General features: G+C 46.2%; 1 protein-coding gene across 2 annotated transcripts in view; it reads left to right on the top strand.

Annotated features, from left to right (window-relative positions):
- LOC137542569 (allergin-1-like) overlaps window positions 1-20,927 on the top strand; it is a 122,968-nt gene that overhangs the window by 91,849 nt on the left and 10,192 nt on the right. For both annotated transcript variants that reach the window (XM_068264592.1, XM_068264591.1), the window contains 2 exons: window positions 6,679-6,954; window positions 9,809-9,856. In XM_068264592.1, the coding sequence (XP_068120693.1) occupies window positions 6,679-6,954; window positions 9,809-9,856 (324 nt within the window). The remainder of the gene's footprint in view (window positions 1-6,678; window positions 6,955-9,808; window positions 9,857-20,927) is intronic.

Genomic DNA, 20,927 nt, shown 5'->3' with positions numbered 1-20,927 from the left:
CAGCGCGTAGGGACATCACACAGCAAGCGATGGTGGGGGAGATTGAAGCGCTCCTGCATCTTGGCGAGTGCCCCCGAAGCAGTACTGGAATTTCTACAATGTTTGGCCACTCGACGCACCTTCAACAGAAGATCGGCCACGCCTGGGTATGTCCTCAGGAACCGCTGAACTACTAGGTTCATCACGTGCGCCAGGCAAGGGATGTGTGTCAGCTTAGCCAACCTTAAAGCGCGAATGAGATTACTCCCATTATCACACACAACCATGCCCGGTTTCAAGTCCAGCGGTGCCAGCCACAAATCCGTCTGTTCCTTTATTCCCTTCCAAATTTCCTACCCTGTGTGCTGCTTATCCCCAAGGCAGATCAGCTTCAGCAACGCTTGCTGACGCATGCCAACAGCTGTGCTGCACTGCTTCCATGATCCTACTGCTGCTGGGTTAGCGTTTCCGGATGAGGTACAGCTTTGAGATGCGTTGGAGGAGAAGGAGTCAGAGAGGTAGGTGCTGCTGTTGTTATCCAGTGGGAGGGACGGCGGTGCAGCTGTTTGCGGCGTGGGCAACACCCGCGCCGTAGCAGGTGAGGAATCGCTGCCAGGCTCCACAAGGTTCACCCAGTGCGCGGTAAGGGAGATGTATCGACCCTGGCCGAACGCACTCGTCCAAGTGTCAGTGGTGAGGTGAACCTTGCAGGCAACGGCATTCTTCAAGCTTCGGGTTATTTTGCTGACCACGTGCTCATGCAACTCAGGCACTGCAGAGCGCGCAAAGTGGTAGCGGCTGGGAACCACGTAACGTGGGATGGCCACTGACATCATGCCCTTGAAGCTGTTTGTCTCCACCACTCGATATGGCAGCATTTCGCAGGCCAGAAGCTTGGCTATGCTGGCTGTTACTGCCACGGCCCGGGGGTCATTTGCTGGCAATTTCCTCTTGCGCTCAAACATCTCCGACACAGACAACTGAACCGTAGCGCTGCACACGGAAGGGCTGTTGGTTGTTGTGTTTGATGAACACTGGGAGACCTCAAGAGCACTACTCCGGAAAGTGACAGTGTCAGCGTCGTCTGATGTTTGTGAATGTTGTGAATCACGCAATGGCTGGGCTACTGCTGCTGCTGAGGCGGGTCTGGTGGTGAGTCTGGTGAACCCAAGGGAGGCAGTGTTGCTGGTACCCTGTCCTGCCGCGTTTGCCCACAGAGTGGGATGTTTGGATAGCATGTGGCGGCTCATGCTGGTGGTGGAGAGGTTGTTAATACTTTTCCCCCTGCTCAGGCGAGTCTTGCACACCTTGCAAATCGCCATGGTAACATCCTCAGTGCAGTCTTCAAAGAAAGCCCAGACTTTGGAGCACCTGCCTCCTTGCTGGCGATTTCTGTTTCCTCCTCTTTTGCCTCTCACTCTAACTTCCACGCTTGTGGTGCCTGAAATTGCGCGCCGCCTACCTTGTGGCACAAGGCGAACTCGTGCAGCAGTGGGTTCTTCAACAGACTCATCTGTGCTGCTGCTACGACGGCGATGTTCTCGTTCACAAATAAAATCTGGGTCTCTGTCCACATTGTCCATACCCTCCTCTTCCATCTCCTCAAACTCGTCATATGTCATTGTGGGGGGCCGCCGCCGTGGAGTAGAGCTCCCCAGAACAACCTCTGCGCAGCTCACTCCAACGTCGTCTTCCAGATCTTGTCGGCCGACCTCCTGCAATTGCAACCCCTCCTGCCCAACTTGCTCTGGGATTTGGGTTTCCGAGTCCTCCTCGGACTCGCCTTGTATTTCAGTGCGCGGTGCATTTCCCACAGTTAATGGTTGTGAATCCGGGCACAACATTTCTGGCTGTTCCTCCATTGACCTTTCATAGGTGGAAGTTTGTTGGGCTGGGAATAGCTCCTGCGAATACCCCATTGTGTCCTGAGGTAATTCATAGGACTGGTTATCTGGCAGTTGTGTGCGTGGTGTCGCTGCCGGTTGTGTCAGCTTTGTGCCCACTGGCTCCTTGTAACTGGCTGAGGACTCGGACCTCGTGCGTGATGTGCTGGTGCTGCTTAACCCACTGCTGGACGCTTGAGAGGTCATCCAAGTAATTATCTGGTCCTGTTCTTTTGGATTTGTGAGGGTTGTTGTCCTGGACAACATGGGCGGTATTGAGTGGGTTTTCTTGGGTGCTCCCCTGTGGCCTGTACGTGAACCGTCAGGGGAAACACCTCTTCCCTTGCCCCTTCCTCTTTCACTGGATTTCTTCCTCATTTCACTTATCCTTACAGTACACGCTGACTGGCAGCAGTACAGTGGCAGTACAGAAATGCTATACAGTACCACTATTCCCAGCAGCGACACAGAGCACAATGCTATACAGTGGCGGGTCAGCGGTGTACTACTGTTCCCAGGCCCAGCAGACACAGAGTGGAAGTAAACACAATGCTATATAGTCTGGCTGAGCGGTGTACACAGAGTGGCAGTACACACAATGCTATATAGTCTGGCTAAGCCGTGTACACAGAGTGTCAGAAAACACAATGCTATATATAGCGTGGCTGAGCGAGGTGCACAGTGGCAGTACACACAATGCTATATTAGTCAGGCTAAGCCGTGTACACAGAGTGTCAGAAAGCACAATGCTATATATAGCGTGGCTGAGCGAGGTGCACAGTGGCAGTACACACAATGCTATATAGTCAGGCTAAGCCGTGTACACAGAGTGTCAGAAAACACAATGCTATATATAGCGTGGCTGAGCGAGGTGCACAGTGGCAGTACACACAATGCTTTATAGTCAGGCTGAGCCGTGTACACAGAGTGTCAGTAAACAATGGTATATAGTCTGGCTGAGCGGTGTACACAGAGTGTCAGTAAACAACGGTATATAGTCTGGCTGAGCGGTGTACACAGAGTGGCAGTAAACACAATGCTATATATAGCGTGGCTGAGCGAGGTGCACAGTGGCATTACACACAATGCTATATTAGTCAGGCTAAGCCGTGTACACAGAGTGTCAGAAAACACAATGCTATATATAGCGTGGCTGAGCGAGGTGCACAGTGGCAGTACACACAATGCTATATAGTCAGGCTAAGCCGTGTACACAGAGTGTCAGAAAACACAATGCTATATATATAGCGTGGCTGAGCGAGGTGCACAGTGGCAGTACACACAATGCTATATATAGCGTGGCTGAGCGAGGTGCACAGTGGCAGTACACACAATGCTATATATAGCGTGGCTGAGCGAGGTGCACAGTGGCAGTACACACAATGCTATATATAGCGTGGCTGAGCGAGGTGCACAGTGGCAGTACACACAATGCTATATTAGTCAGGCTAAGCCGTGTACACAGAGTGTCAGAAAACACAATGCTATATATAGCGTGGCTGAGCGAGGTGCACAGTGGCAGTACACACAATGCTATATAGTCAGGCTAAGCCGTGTACACAGAGTGTCAGAAAACACAATGCTATATATATAGCGTGGCTGAGCGAGGTGCACAGTGGCAGTACACACAATGCTATATATAGCGTGGCTGAGCGAGGTGCACAGTGGCAGTACACACAATGCTATATATAGCGTGGCTGAGCGAGGAGCACAGTGGCAATACACACAATGCTATATATAGCGTGGCTGAGCGAGGTGCACAGTGGCAGTACACACAATGCTATATTAGTCAGGCTAAGCCGTGTACACAGAGTGTCAGAAAACACAATGCTATATATATAGCGTGGCTGAGCGAGGTGCACAGTGGCAGTACACACAATGCTATATATAGCGTGGCTGAGCGAGGTGCACAGTGGCAGTACACACAATGCTATATATAGCGTGGCTGAGCGAGGTGCACAGTGGCAGTACACACAATGCTATATATAGCGTGGCTGAGCGAGGTGCACAGTGGCAGTACACACAATGCTATATTAGTCAGGCTAAGCCGTGTACACAGAGTGTCAGAAAACACAATGCTATATATATAGCGTGGCTGAGCGAGGTGCACAGTGGCAGTACACACAATGCTATATATAGCGTGGCTGAGCGAGGTGCACAGTGGCAGTACACACAATGCTATATATAGCGTGGCTGAGCGAGGTGCACAGTGGCAGTACACACAATGCTATATATAGCGTGGCTGAGCGAGGTGCACAGTGGCAGTACACACAATGCTATATTAGTCAGGCTAAGCCGTGTACACAGAGTGTCAGAAAACACAATGCTATATATATAGCGTGGCTGAGCGAGGTGCACAGTGGCAGTACACACAATGCTATATATAGCGTGGCTGAGCGAGGTGCACAGTGGCAGTACACACAATGCTATATATAGCGTGGCTGAGCGAGGTGCACAGTGGCAGTACACACAATGCTATATTAGTCAGGCTAAGCCGTGTACACAGAGTGTCAGAAAACACAATGCTATATATATAGCGTGGCTGAGCGAGGTACACAGTGGCAGTAAACAATGCTATATATAGTGTGGCTGAGCGAGCGGTGTACTACTGTTCCCAGCAGCGACACACAATGACTGGGGGGGACCCTGGCTAGCGTGGCTGGAGAGCGAACTACCCTGCCTGCCTACCCAAAGCTAAACCCACAGACAAATGGCGGAGATATGACGTGGTTCGGGTATTTATTTACCCGAACCACGTGACCGTTCGGCCAATCAGAGCGCGTTCGGGCCCGAACCACGTGACCCGTTCGGCCAATCACAGCGCTAGCCGAACGTTCGGGGAACGTTCGGCCATGCGCTCTTAGTTCGGCCATGTGGCCGAACTCGAACATCACCCGAACAGGGTGATGTTCTGCAAAACCCGAACAGTGGCGAACACTGTTCGCCCAACACTATTAGGCACCACTGGGGGTTCTTAGGGTTAGGCACCACCAGGGGGGTCTTAGGGTTAGGCACCACCAGGGGGGTCTTAGGGTTAGGCACCATCAGGGGGGTCTTAGGGTTAGGCACCACCAGGGGGGTCTTAGGGTTAGGCACCACCAGGGGGGTGGTTAGGGTTAGGCACCACCAGGGGGGTGGTTAGGATTAGACACCACCAGGGGGGTCTTAGGGTTAGGCACCACCAGGGGGTGGTTAGGGTTACGCACCACCAGGGGGGTGATTAGGATTAGGCACCACCAGGGGGGTGGTTAGGGTTAGGCACCACCAGGGGGTTCTTAGGGTTAGGCACCACCAGGGGGGGTCTTAGGGTTAGGCACCACCAGGGGGGTCTTAGGGTTAGGCATCACCAGGGGGTCTTAGGGTTAGGCACCACCAGGGGGGTCTTAGGGTTAGGCACCACCAGGGAGGTGGTTAGGGTTAGGCATCACAGGGGGGTTTAGGGGTTAGGGATAGGTACAGAGAGGGTTCTGTGTGTTAACGCTAAATAACAATAAGGCTTTAACATTAAATCAGGGACGGATCTAGACCAAGTTGCCCCAACTTGCGCCTGGGGCAAGGTCAGGTTTTGGCGCCTAAACTGCCATTCCCCATCCACATTTTGCCGCCTTTTTAAGAATTCAACAAACTGCGCCTGGGGCAAGAGACCCGCTTGCCCCCCCCCCTAGATCCGTCCCTGCATTAAATAACAATAAGGCTTTAACGTTAAATAGCGATAAGCGGCAAACGGATTAGCACTTAGCAGCAAAGCCGTGCGCCATTATTCGCAGGCGCCATTTTCAGATGGATCCTCCATGACATGCACCTGTGCATGTCAGTGAATCGTTGTACGTGTTAGAAGCAAGTTAACTTGAAAAAGTGATTGCTACTGCAAAATGTCATTCTATGGATAAAAGAGCATAATATTAAAGGCAATATTGCAACAAGAAGGTGTCAGTCTTTCCTCATAGTAGTTTGATCTTATGTCCTGGGTGCAGCTGGACCTGGCATGTCAAAAGCAGTGGAGTTCATTCCGCACCTTTACAGGAGTCTTGGCTTAAGCAAATGTTCAAGGCATGCTGGGGGAATGAGGTAATTTGTAACATATAAGCTTTGCATGCCCAGTGAGGTAGCACAGATACATGGATGATGCTCTATATCACTAGAAAGCCCACCTCACGCCACGGAGAGGTCACCAAAGTCAACAGTTTATTTTCATGATTACAGGATTCCTCAGGGGGTCACTTTGAGGATAGTGAGGTTTCCTTTCACTGGGTTTTGAAGCAAACCTGTGATGTGGAGGAGGAGTCAAATGTAAATAGCTCAGCAGTGGCATGATGCATGGTCCAGAGGCTTCTCAGATCCTCTTTGAGGTAACCATTCCTGCACTGTACCCTCTTCTTATGTATGTGCTTCCAGCAGTGTACGAATGCATCCGGATTGGGCATGTCCACACATGCTCTGTAAAACGAACCCTCTTTTTTCCGCCATACATGAGTGCTTTGTTCTACTGGCCATACACTGTCTTTACTCCAGCATGCCGTAGAAGAAATCTATTCCACAAGCTCTTGTGAATATGTTGAGGGGGTCCAGCGCTAGAACGGTGGGCTGTAGGAGGATCTGGGCAGCCTTTTGAATCATCCAATGGCTTCCCACTATGAAGGTATCTAATTATGTATTTTTCCCCATCTCAGGTGCTCTGTAACAAATGTGATTTTAGGTTTCTATAATACAGTATACTGTAGGTCCATTTTGATTAGTTTTCGATATTAATTTATTGCTAACAAGAAAGCCCCTCCGCTTGCAATATTCTAAGCCGTATTCCATTTCATATCTACAGATTGTAATGAAATACCAGAGTTGACTGCTGTAGGCGACAGAGTCAGGATGGGGGACACCGTGACCATGCACTGCTCCTCTAGAAATGGATTGTTCCCCATCAATTACATACTGTTCCATAAACAGACCATTAAAGGAATACGAATGGAGTCTACGGAGCGAAACGTCTCCTTTAATGTTACCATTGTTGATCACACCCATCTGGGGCCGTATAAGTGTAGAGCCAATTGCAGCACCTACTTTGTATACAGCAAAGCATTCAACTTTGCTCTTCAAGGTGAGGAACCCCAACAGTCAAAAATGTATTCTGCTACAAAACAATGATATATATATGCGTATATACTTTACATAGCCATGTCACTGACTGTCTTCAGAGGAGCTCACAATCTAATCCTACCATAGTCAGTCTAATGTCCTGCCATATTATTATTATGTATTCATATAGCACTGACATCTTCCATAGCACATTACAGAGTACATAGTCATGTCACTGACTGTCTTCAGAGGAGCTCACAATCTAATCCTACCATAGTCAGTCTAATGTCCTGCCATATTATTAGTATGTATTCATATAGCACTGACATCTTCCACAGCACATTACAGAGTACATAGTGTGACATCACCCCCCCCCCCCCCATTCCTGTTTCCTTTGCCGCAGTTTACCATTCTGCCTCAGGCACTGAGGGAATTCTGAGGGCATTCAGCACTGCGGGCAAAGTAGCCCTTTGGATTTGTTGATGAGTCCACAAACAATACATTTTGATTGTATGTACAATTGATACAATCTGCAACATCGCGGAATAATCGGGTATTCAGCCACCAATTTCTTTTGGCGTGCGAATACGCAATTCTAACTCTAGGTAGTTCTGTAGGAAAAAGGGTTATTTCAACAACCACTCTAGGTATACAAATTTATAGCAATCAAACAGTTATGGTAAGTGGTTTAGGACAGGAATCTGGTTTCCTGATTTTCTTATCTCAGTTCTCTGTACCCTCCCCCTCCCCTTGGCTACAGGCCCCATAGCGGCCACTTTGGCTACTATGGTGATCCCTACGCCACTGCTTTACTGTATACTCACACCTCTTGTCTAAACCGTGGTGCGACTTTTCGGCAGCGATGCATTGCGATAGTGTTACAACTCAACCAGTGTGAAAGGGCCCACTCTTGTTCTCGTTTCCTATTGATATGTACTTTTATTATTATTTCTGCTTCAATCAACTTTATCATTAGCACCTAATGCATCCAACCCTTGGTGCATTTTGTTCTCCAGGGCCCTACTAGTTCATGATTGAATATACAGAATCCATACAATGCTCTGGTTATGCAGACACTAAAGCTAGTTATACATTTCAAAAAAAAGTTCTTATTTTTATCCTTATATAAAAGCTCACTGAGAGCAGTCACACTCTCATAGATGTAATGCATGCTCTTGTTGTAATTTTTTATCAACAGGTAGACAATTTACCAGATGATAAAACAAGAAAAGCTTTTGGGCTCGTAGTGTCAACAAGGAATACAAAACTTTTTATTAATTACAGCACCGATATACAATTTTCAAAAACTATGCAAGCATCACAATTGTCATCACAATACAAAAGGTTAAAAACAAGAGCTCAGCAGAAAACTTCATAAATAAGCTTGTCCGCAATTGTATGTGCTCACAGACGTATAGCGTGTATGGCATACTTAATCACATACATCCATCACTCGCCCGCGCATTCACCTGTAAATGCACCGTGCCCGGATAGGTAAAAATTGTTGGGGGGCCCCCTTAGAAAAAACTCTGCAATAGGGAGAAAGCTTTATCCACTTAATTTCAATGATGGTGGCAGCCACATCCTGTTTATATACCCGAATTGCACATGGTATTGAGCTGTAGCATAGGGGGATCTCACCAACATCCAACGTGATGCTCCGTTTGAATCCGCAGTGCCGCCTCACATGAACCCAGCTGATCCTAAGGTTCCTATCGCTCCTGCTCAATCGCAGCAGGGGATTCTCTTGTGATGATTCACCGGCAGGGGAGAAGAGCACGCCGGGCCCGGAGCAGTAGCGGGCACACGCTGCTGTGAAGCGATCAGCTGATCGAAGCTCCGCCCACTGACGCGTTTCGAACCGCCCAGGTTCTTTGTCAAGGTGTGGCTAGCTCCTGACATGTCGCCCTTTTCAACACCCGCGTCACGCCCATCCACCAGCAAATAACAGGAGGAGAGACAAGCCAGGAAGGGGAGGGGAAGGCAGAGGGGAGGGGAAGAGAAGGCTGCACGTCCAATTTACCAGATTTGGAAAAACAGTCCGGTTCAGACAGTTTATAAATAGCAAAACTAAAGAGGTAGTATACGCCTTGATTTGTCCATGTCAGATGATATATGCAGGATATGTATCAGGAATAGGGCTGCTCAAATCCGGATCCGGGACCGGGAGACACCCGGATAGTTGCTATCTGGATATCTCCCAGTAAACCTGGGCAGTGGGTCAAGCTTAGTTGTCCTACATCTTCTTTGTCCATCCCTGGCACCTCCCACGATGCGGTCCACGTGCATCACGTGACTACAAACACTTCCTCCTTCAACCCGGAAGGAGGAAGTGTTTTTAGTCACGTGACCGCCGCGTGGAGCGCATTGTGGGAGGCGCTAGGGACGGACAAAGAAAACGTCAGAAAGGTAAGCTTGACCCCCCCCCCCCCCCACCCCGCCCAGGTTTACTGGGAGATATCCGGATAGCAACTATCCGGGTGTCTCCCGGATCCGGATTTGAGCAGCCCTAATCAGGAACATTGCAGATCTTTGGGGAATCAACATGCTAAGGGGTGCCCTAAAGTAATGGGACATATGAATGCTGTCCATGGGGGTGATTCTACCCAGCTGAGATTTTTTGGATCAGAGAAGATGACTGGCTCAAAAAAACTTCTAATTTGGGAGACTCATTGGATATCTTTTTTTTGAGGCAACAGGTCCGCTTGGCTTAAACGAGCGTAATGATTTATCTGTTGTTTTTTTTTATAGATAAGGATGCTGCTTATATCTACTATGTTCTATGTTTTTAACCTAATGTCTTATTCCTCTCATAACCTTTTGTTTTTTCTCTTTTTTTCTTTGAATAACTGGTATATTATATGTTTGATTGGCAGGTGGAGCTACCAATCGCAGCGCGCCCCCTGATGTCCGAATTGGTATGGGTAAGTTGCTTCCCTTGGGATTGTTAGCAAGTTGTTTTCTCTTATCCCTCCCTGTACATCCCATTGAATCCTCATTTTTTATCTCCCCCCTCTCCTTTTTTTAGTTTAATAACACCGATTGCTGCAAGCAGTTTGCCATAGCAGTGTTTACTGGTTGCTATGGTATACCTTCAGCTTCCGTGTTACTTTTTACAGCCGTTTTTTTGCTGTAGCGTCTTCCCATTGGAGGGTTCCAGTGGGTGGGTTGAGTTAGGTATGTTAGTGGCTACTTACAGACGCTATGATAGCGTCTACTTTTTATGGGGAAGCCTTTTGCTCACCCAGTGGCAGCCTATAGGCTCACGGCTTGAATGACCACTTCCGTTTTCCGGTCCCTGGAGCGCAGACGCAACCAGGAAGTGGATGGACGGAGGGGGAGTGCGCCGCATGGGCGTTTGACCTGCCTTCACATCACTGACAGTGAGTATACTATTGAAGGGGAGACAGTTGGGGGGCTCGGTGTCCTGATGAAGCGCCCTAGCTAAGGGTGCGAAACTGCTGTCGACCTCTGCATAGCTTGTACACCCTCTCTCTTTCTTTAAATGCTGCCGTGGATTTGTACCTACTTTCAGGGCCGGTTCAAGTAATAATTGGGCCCTAGGGCAAAATTAGCCTGGGGGCCCCCCAGCAGACACCCCGACCAAAAAGCGTCATTAGAGGCCCTTTGTTGCAGCCAAATTTCCCTCCTGGGCACCTGAGCTGGCTGCTGACCCTCCCCCAATCACCTCCCAACTTAACAGACTCTGCAGAGTCCCTGGGGAGCAACAGCTAAGATGGGGGAGGGACACCTTGGGGGCCCCTACAGGCTCTGGGGCCCTGGGGCAATTGCCCATTTTTTCCTATGGTAGCTCTGGCCCTGCCTGCTTTTAATCATTTTGCAATAAATAGGCAATTTTATGTGGATGTGCCCGGCCTGCTACTCTCTACAATTACTGATATAAAAGCTCACTGAGAGGCCTGGGACCCATTAGCAGTGTTTTTCTAAGCGCTTGTGATTTGTAAAGCTCTTGGTTATGCAAAACTATGGGCAGTGGCGTAGCCAAGGAGCTGTGGGCCCCGATGCAAGTTTTACATGGGGCCCCCCCAAGCATTCTATACATAACAATGGATACGGCGCACCGAAACCTGCCAAGGGCAACCACAGTGTCATAGGTGCAAGAAGGGAATGGGGAACAGCTTGTTAATAACTACCAATATTCAAAGTATCTATAGAAGTGATTATTATGAGCACAGGACCAATAGAGAGCCAATAATGCAGTTGAAGCAGGACCCCTCGGGGCCCCTCTGGCCCAAGGGCCCCGATGCAGTCACTACCTCTGCAACCCCTATTGCTACGCCCCTGGCTATGGGGGATTTTTCAAAAGTCATATCCCTCAAGTGGAATCACACACCTAGCATTACATTAGCAAGAGCTTTTTAAATCACAAGTGTATAGAAAAGCGCTGCTAGTGGGTTCCAGGCCACACAAACTGTTGTGAGTTTAATAAAACAAAAGCTAGCCATACATTCATTGAGTTCTGATTGATCAATACAACATTTTTTTCATGAAGAAATCAATCTGGGAAAGGCCTATGTCGGCTGCTGAGTTTAATAAACAAAACAGTCAAATCTGTATCAAATCGCACACTGGTAGCGATTTTAGGTAAAATAATGAATTATCGATTGAATATGTGTTTTGATCACTGAAAGGTGCAATGAGATGTCAAACCGCATGATTAAAGATAGTGCATCCATCTATAATCGATGGAAAGCAGATAAAATGACAACCGATTCATGTGCAATCGACTAAAATTTTACATCCCGCACAATCAATATTATTATTATTATTATTGATTGTATTTATAAAGCGCCAACATATTACGCAGCGCTGTATAACTTTGATTTTCAGTCCGATCACTGTGTACGGCCAAACATGTTCAATTCACTCGATTTGATTTAAGAATCCAATTTAAAGGTCGATCAGACATCAATATGAATCTTAAAGGGAACCTTAACTGAGAGGGATATGGATGTTTCCTTTTAAACAATACCAGTTGCCTGGCAGTCCTGCTGATTTCATTGACCAAAGTAGTGGCTGAATCCCACACCTGAAACAAGTATGCAGCTAATGCAGTCTGACTTCAGTCAGAGCACCTGATCTCAAGGTACACAGGAAAGCTGCGCTCAGCATACACTCAACCAGTTTAGTGCAAGCAATATTGCGGCCAAAGCCGTGTTGCTAGACCTTTAGCACTGGTGAATTCAGGCAGTCTGTTGACAACTCAATAAGAAAAATAATCATGAAATCTAAAACACATAATAAAAGTCCATAAACTTCCTGCTATGCGGAGCGCTTCTGCATGATGTGTGTAAACATTAAAAGTCAAATCTTCATAAAATCAGTAAGCGCTTCTTTTAGATAACACTGCGATGAACTTCTATATTAGCAGGTAAATAGGACCATCAGGAGATTCCCCCATCAGGTGTGAACTCACCAGATATGAGGACCGTCAAGGCCAAATCTCACGTCTGGGGTATAGGCCACCCCACAGCCTCTCTGGCAAGCCTCCTTCCACACGAACGGGTATCCCAGATGGACAATGCTGTCAATATGACAAACAGAAACTCCTCATCGCGTAAAAGTCCAAAAACATATTTTATTGCACGTCTTCACATAAAAAATCCAGACAATGTCCATAGGACACAACACGGGTCACTTACAGTTAAGCTCTAGTATGAGCCAGTAGGGAATGCATAGAGCGAAGCCATATGATGCTGTATATTCAGGCTTCCTAATGCTATCAGACAAACCCACTGTTCAGTGAACCCACCGTATTGTATTAAAAAGTTAAAAACAGCAGCAGCGTGTGAGCTCCAGCCGCGTCCGGCCAGTAACACACGCGTAACGTCACGCCGTAGCTCCGCCCAACGTTTCGTTGCTATGGCAACTCATCAGGGGCACGGAGCTACGGCCGGCGGCGTCCTAAATAGTAAATAGGTGAAGCTTATGTGCCGGCGCTAGGCACTCGGTAGGCTCATCCAATGGGCTCAAACCCTACAGCGCCTGCGCATATGTTGACATTAGCTCATCTAGTGAGCACCGTTTGCAAAGCGCTAGTGGCCGCTTATCTGCGGCTAATAAAAGGACAAATCTGCGCCTGTATCTTATAACAGCTCATCAGGTGAGCGCGTTCTCTGCAGCGCAAGTCGCCGCTACTGCGGCTATAGGATTAGTAACAGCATTATATAGGTGCCCACTGCATACCCCATACATTGCAATTTCCACGGCGCATCCACCTTCAATAATGAATAGAAATAATAATAATAAACACATACATAATCAGTACTGCCATATAAGCAATAGCAAAATTACAATATTTAGAGGCAAATTCCCATATTTCCACATAATTACATACAAAATTCAAAAAAGGATTACCAATACGAAAGATACCATAAATATTTGCAGTCAAAATCTCATTGAATGACATACCTAGTCAGCTATTATTGATGAAACAATTTAAATCAATGTCCACATTGTGGCCCCCCGGAACCAAGGCGTTAAGCTTATGTATCCACTGAGTTTCTTTCTAAGAGATAGTTCTCTCTTTATTACAGCCCCTCCATCCTGGCACAAGTTTTTCTAATCCACACATCCTGAGCAATTTAATATTGCATCCATGTTGTTCCCCCACATGCTTAGATAAATTATGTTGTTTAAAACCTTTTCCTGAGTTGTAGATATGTTCACCCCATCTTTTATAGATGGCTCTGGTGGTGCGGCCCACATACTGGAGGCCGCAGTCACACCATACCAAATATACAGCACACACAGTACGGCAGGTAATGAACCCCTTAATTTTAAAGGATCTTCCAGATACTAGAGACCGAACCTCCTTGATTTTTACTGTTAATCCCTCCTCACAAGCCCTGCATGTTCTGCAGGGGTAGAAACCATCTTGCTGCCAGTGGTTAGATAAGCGTTTTGGTGGATTCACGCAGCTAGGGGCAAGGTGATCCTTTAAATTACGGGCCCTACGATACAGGAACTTTGGTTGCTCCGGTATCACTTTCTTCAGAACAGGGTCAGCTTTAAGTAGTTCCCAATGTTTCCTGAAAATACCCTCCATTTTTCTATGCTGTTTATTAAACCCAGTTAGGAAGCCAAAGTCAAAATTATTATTGGGTCCTTGGGGTCTAGAAATAAAAGTGGTGGGCCTTTCCATTATGGCTATATCCCGTCTGGTTCTTTCAACCTCTACAGCTGAATACCCTTTTTCCCGAAATCTATTGGCCAGCATGGTCGACTGTTCATTATAATCATCAAGTGTAGAAAAGTTCCTTCTCAGGCGCAAGAATTGCCCTTTAGGAATGGCCCTCATCCATTGTGGATGATGGCAACTGCCTTTAGGGATATATGCATTCCTGTCAGTGGCCTTAAAATGGGTTCTGGACCAGAGTTCAGTACCATGTTTATATATTTCCAGATCCAAAAAGACCACTGATTGGAAACTATGCACAGCGTTCAATTCAATATTCAAATCATTAATATTAAGCATCTCAATGTACGATTCAAATTCTGATTCTGTCCCCTCCCACAATATGAGCAAGTCATCAATAAACCTGCACCATTTTATAACCTTTGCCGACTCAGGTCTAAGCAGCATGGCCTCCTCCCATACCGCCATAAAGATATTTGCAAAGGTGGGGGCATACCCAGCCCCCATCGCACAGCCCGGCCTCTGCACATAATAACTACCCTCGTGCCAAAAGTAGTTATGTTTCAAGGCATATTCTAAAAGCTGCACAATAAAATCACATTGTTCTGATTTCATATCAGTCTTCACAAGGTATTGTTTTACTGCCCATATCCCAGGCTCATGGGGAATGCACGTATATAACGAGGACACATCAGCCGTGCCCAATAATGTTCCATCAGTGACATCAATATGTTCAAGTATTTGCAAAGTATGTTTAGTATCACGTAGCAAGTGGGGAATGTGCTTTACAGCTAGCTGAAGCATGTCGTCCAAATACTCACCCAAACGGTGAGTAATGGACCCCATGCCGCTAATAATTGGGCGTCCAGGTGGGTGTGCAGCATTCTTATGTAATTTAGGGCTTTGGTAGATGACCGGTATTTTAGGGGCAGATGGTATCAGATAGTCATATTCTTTATCATTCAGGAATCCTCTATCTAATCCCTGTTTGAGAATATCTCTTAACTCTCCCAGATATATTTTGGTTGGGTCACCTCTAAGTTTTAAATAGGTGTTACTATCACCGACAAGCCTATTCAATTCAGTAGTATACTGTTCTCGACTCATAATTGCTACACCCCCCCCCCCCCCCCCCCCTTGTCCGCAGGTCGGACAACAAGCTGTTTGTCATCTAGCAAATCTTTGACAAGATCATTAATTTGATTATCATACCGTGGAATTTTAACTTTTTCTAAATCGCTTAAGACCATATTTTCAAAAGTCTCAATGGTACTTGCAGTGTCATAATCCGGGGGGTTGAAAACGGACCTATTACGTAGATTGGTATGTCTATATTCTTGTGGCGGATTATGCCTATTAGAGGGTCCTTCTTTCTTTAAAAAGTATTTTTTAATATTAAGTTTTCTAGTGAATTTATGTACATTAATAATGTTCAAATCGTAATAATCCGCACCACCTTCAAGCATGTATCTTCATTTATTGGTAGAAAAAGACAAACATATTAAAAAGAACTGCAAGGCAAGACAGTCCGCTGTTTCGGGCTACCTGCCCATCTTCAAGTTGCCCAGTTCTGATTAAAACATACATCAACTGCACACATATATACAGATAACATCCAATCACAGAAGGTACACAAATAGAGGACCTGATGGGGAACTGATCATTTACATATCCTAACCACACCTACAAGGTATGCAAATTAGAGGACCTGATGGGGAACTGATCATTTGCATATGCTGACCACACCTACAAGGCCACAAGATAAGCTGATTGGCAGGAAGAAAATTTCAAATTCCCAGCACTACAAAAGTACAATAATAATTGTTATCAGTATCACCCATCACAATCACAAATGATCAATATGGATTCACATATCCATTAGCGTATGGATACACGATCCCACAAGCACGAGCGGGTGTCAAGAATAAGAATAGATATAGATAATCCCACTACCAGGGGATGATAGGAAAGGTCTGCCACCCAATAGGAAAATCCAGGGGCGTGCATCAAACACAATATGTAAAAGCGCAATATGTAAAAAAGCGCAATAAGTAAAAAAGCGCCAGCCTATTAGCGTGCTAACGGCAAGGAGATGTCATGAAAACGTCACAAAAACGTCAAAAAAACGCCAAACATCTAAAGAGCTTCTGTATGAGACGGAATCGCGTATCCAGAAGGAATTCCGTAATCAGGAGGAATTCCGTAAAAACAATAGGAATTCCGTAAAAACAATGCCGCCAATTCCGTAACCAGGAGGAATTCCGTAACTGCATAGCAATATATTCCGTATAGGGCGAAATTACGTACCCAGGCGGAATCACCTAGCTACGCCACCGCTATCTCCCGTATAAGACGGAACTCAATCCCGTACAACATGGCGTTACAAAAGCAGAACCCGCCGGCTAAAAACTAAATGGCCAGGATACAACCTACAGATAATAAAAAGGGCGACATGTCACCTAGAGCATGAAAATCTATGGAAAAAAAAGCAGTCCATAATGAAAAGATTGTATATGTACACTTTCCTGCAAAAACCACTGGAGGCAGACTCATTTCCTCAACAAATTAGAGGATTTGGGTGGCTTACCAGTGAGTGCTACTCCACACATAGAAACTACCATTAATAATGTTCACTGATGGAACATTATTGAGCACGGCTGATGTGTCCTCGTTATATACGTGCATTCCCCATGAGCCTGGGATATGGGCAGTAAAACAATACCTTGTGAAGACTGATATGAAATCAGAACAATGTGATTTTATTGTGCAGCTTTTAGAATATGCCTTGAAACATAACTACTTTTGGCACGAGGGTAGTTATTATGTGCAGAGGCCGGGCTGTGCGATGGGGGCTGGGTATGCCCCCAGCTTTGCAAATATCTTTATGGCGGTATGGGAGGAGGCCATGCTGCTTAGACCTGAGTCGGCAAAGGTTATAAAATGGTGCAGTCGACCATGCTGGCCAATAGATTTCGGGAAAAAGGGTATTCAGCTGTAGAGGTTGAAAGAACCAGACGGGATATAGCCATAATGGAAAGGCCCACCACTTTTATTTCTAGACCCCAAGGACCCAATAATAATTTTGACTTTGGCTTCCTAACTGGGTTTAATAAACAGCATAGAAAAATGGAGGGTATTTTCAGGAAACATTGGGAACTACTTAAAGCTGACCCTGTTCTGAAGAAAGTGATACCGGAGCAACCCAAGTTCCTGTATCATAGGGCCCGTAATTTAAAGGATCACCTTGCCCCTAGCTGCGTGAATCCACCAAAACGCTTATCTAACCCCTGGCAGCAAGATGGTTTCTACCCCTGCAGAACATGCAGGGCTTGTGAGGAGGGATTAACAGTAAAAATCAAGGAGGTTCGGTCTCTAGTATCTGGAAGATCCTTTAAAATTAAGGGGTTCATTACCTGCCGTACTGTGTGTGCTGTATATTTGGTCTGGTGTGACTGCGGCCTCCAGTATGTGGGCCGCACCACCAGAGCCATCTATAAAAGATGGGGTGAACATATCTACAACTCAGGAAAAGGTTTTAAACAACATAATTTATCTAAGCATGTGGGGGAACAACATGGATGCAATATTAAATCGCTCAGGATGTGTGGATTAGAAAAACTTGTGCCAGGATGGAGGGGCTGTAATAAAGAGAGAACTATCTCTTAGAAAGAAACTCAGTGGATACATAAGCTTAACGCCTTGGTTCCGGGGGGCCACAATGTGGACATTGATTTAAATTGTTTCATCAATAATAGCTGACTAGGTATGTCATTCAATGAGATTTTGACTGCAAATATTTATGGTATCTTTCGTATTGGTAATCCTTTTTTGAATTTTGTATGTAATTATGTGGAAATATGGGAATTTGCCTCTAAATATTGTAATTTTGCTATTGCTTATATGGCAGTACTGATTATGTATGTGTTTATTATTATTATTTCTATTCATTATTGAAGGTGGATGCGCCGTGGAAATTGCAATGTATGGGGTATGCAGTGGGCACCTATATAATGCTGTTACTAATCCTATAGCCGCAGTAGCGGCGACTTGCGCTGCAGAGAACGCGCTCACCTGATGAGCTGTTATAAGATACAGGCGCAGATTTGTCCTTTTATTAGCCGCAGATAAGCGGCCACTAGCGCTTTGCAAACGGTGCTCACTAGATGAGCTAATGTCAACATATGCGCAGGCGCTGTAGGGTTTGAGCCCATTGGATGAGCCTACCGAGTGCCTAGCGCAGGCGCATAAGCTTCACCTATTTACTATTTAGGACGCCGCCGGCCGTAGCTCCGTGCCCCTGATGAGTTGCCATAGCAACGAAACGTTGGGCGGAGCTACGGCGTGACGTTACGCGTGTGTTACTGGCCGGACGCGGCTGGAGCTCACACGCTGCTGCTGTTTTTAACTTTTTAATACAATACGGTGGGTTCACTGAACAGTGGGTTTGTCTGATAGCATTAGGAAGCCTGAATATACAGCATCATATGGCTTCGCTCTATGCATTCCCTACTGGCTCATACTAGAGCTTAACTGTAAGTGACCCGTGTTGTGTCCTATGGACATTGTCTGGATTTTTTATGTGAAGACGTGCAATAAAATATGTTTTTGGACTTTTACGCGATGAGGAGTTTCTGTTTGTCATATTGACAGCATTGTCCATCTGGGATACCCGCTCGTGTGGAAGGAGGCTTGCCAGAGAGGCTGTGGGGTGGCCTATACCCCAGACGTGAGATTTGGCCTCGACGGTCTTCATATCTGGTGAGTTCACACCTGATGGGGGAATCTCCTGATGGTCCTATTTACCTGCTAATATAGAAGTTCATCGCAGTGTTATCTAAAAGAAGCGCTTACTGATTTTATGAAGATTAGAGCACCTGATCTGCATGCTTATTGAGGGGCTGTGGTTAAAAGTATTAGAGACACAGGATCAGCAGGAGAGTCAGGCAACTGGTTATTTTAAGAGGAAAAATCCACATCCTTTATGTCCCTTTTAAGCAATGTTCTCATATCACCTAGGGAACCTGAGAAGCCATCTTAGATCATTCTAGGGACTTTTAAATCCCAGAATAACCAAATTAGGGCTAGCAGGATTTTGCATCTCAAGCCATTTAGAATTCAGTAGTATGCAACTGATTATCCTGCTAAAATATAAATGTGAAAAGAATATTAGTGGATGTGGCAGGTGTCCACTAGGGTTGGCTAATAATTCAGAGTTGATGGAAGCAATGTTAATTTATGCAGTTTCAAAATAGACCAATCAAATCCCACTTTGGCAAATGCAAGTGACAAGCATAAACTCCAGAGAGTTTGAGAGTTCTCAGCATCGAAGAGAAGATCGTTGGGTCATCCCTGCCACTGCTGGACCTCCTCTACACTTCTGGAATGAGGTCCAGGACTAACAGGATTACACTTGACCCCTCCCACCCCGGCAGTCGTTTCTTCACCCTCCTTCCCTTAGGCCACTGCTACAAGCCCATCCCCACCAAAACCTCCAGGCACAGGAACAACATCTTCTCCCAGGCAGTCCTCCTCTTGAACTGAAGCCCTTTCATGAATGTAATGTAACCTCTTGGACTTCAGCCTCAGTACCTCTGGGGTGCTAGTGTACTGAACCTTTGTCTTACATCAAATGTGTCCTTACGTTAGTCTCCTATCAGTTGCACTGTGCTGCATGTTGTTAAGTCATGTTTTTTGAACTATGGAATTGCTGTGTGTGCCAAAAATAAGTCGCGCTTGGTGAATAAAGATGATTCAGATTCAATGGGTCCCCTTTCAAGCTGCATACATTTCCTGCGTTAACTCTCAATTATGTGTTGACCATCCCCCCAGCATCCCCCAAAATCTAGAAAGTGTGCACGTTCCCTTCAGACCTCATTCGCTTTGTGCTTGTAGTATGGAGAAGTCGGTCTCCTCCTGGTGACTGAGCACTGTAAGGAGGCCAGCAGAGGCCTGATCAGCAGCTCTCCACTGGTCTTGTGACCAGGGGACTTTCATAGAACTGAAATTAGCAGCAACTCTTCTGGCCCTAAAGCAACATAATACTTATGGTAAGTATTTCTTTTTCTTAACACGAACTTTTGTCTTTTTTGTCTTTTCTGTAAATATGATTATTTTTTTACATGTTGACAATGGATATGAAAAAATAATTTAGCTACTGTATTTTTTAGACTATGAGACTCATTTTTCTCCCCCAAAAGTGGGGGAAAAAGTCACTGCGTCTTATAGTTCAAAAGCAGGGAGTTCCTGACTTGTGACTGCCTGGCAATATGAACCTCCAACCCGCCATAATGTCAGGGACCCCTGTACTGTGCCCAGGCAGGGGGGGGGGGGAACAGGAGGACACAAGGTGGACACAGGGAGACACAAGAGGTACAAGGGGGCAGGAGGTACGAGGGGGCATGAGGTACGAAGGGGGCATAATCCACAAGATGCCCCTTCACCAATGATGCACTAGGTTTAATATATTTTTATTCCCCCCCCCCTGGTTTTTGTCCTCTAAACCTAGGTGTGTCTTATTGTCAGGAGCGTCTTATAGTCTGAAAAATATGGTAATTTTTCACTGCTCTGAAAAAGAAAGCACTGAGTGCATGGAAGTGTGGTCTATCCAGTGTTCCCCAACCCTGTCCTCAAGGCCCACCAACAGTGCAGGTTTTGTGGAAATGCACAGAGGTAGTTAATCAGCTCTGCTAAGCCACTACTTACCTCACTGGTGCATGTTTGTGGTTTCCTGCAAAACATGTACTGTTGGTGGGCCTTGAGGACAGGGTTGGGGAACTCTGGTCTATGCAAACATAACCTGGCCAAATCCACGAATGATATGCCATTTCCTAGCTGAC

The sequence above is a fragment of the Hyperolius riggenbachi genome, chromosome 12, assembly GCF_040937935.1.
Source record: "Hyperolius riggenbachi isolate aHypRig1 chromosome 12, aHypRig1.pri, whole genome shotgun sequence".
Lineage (NCBI taxonomy): Eukaryota > Metazoa > Chordata > Amphibia > Anura > Hyperoliidae > Hyperolius > Hyperolius riggenbachi.
The sequence above is the reverse complement of the archived record's forward strand: the minus strand, read 5'-3'. Positions and strand labels throughout refer to the sequence as shown.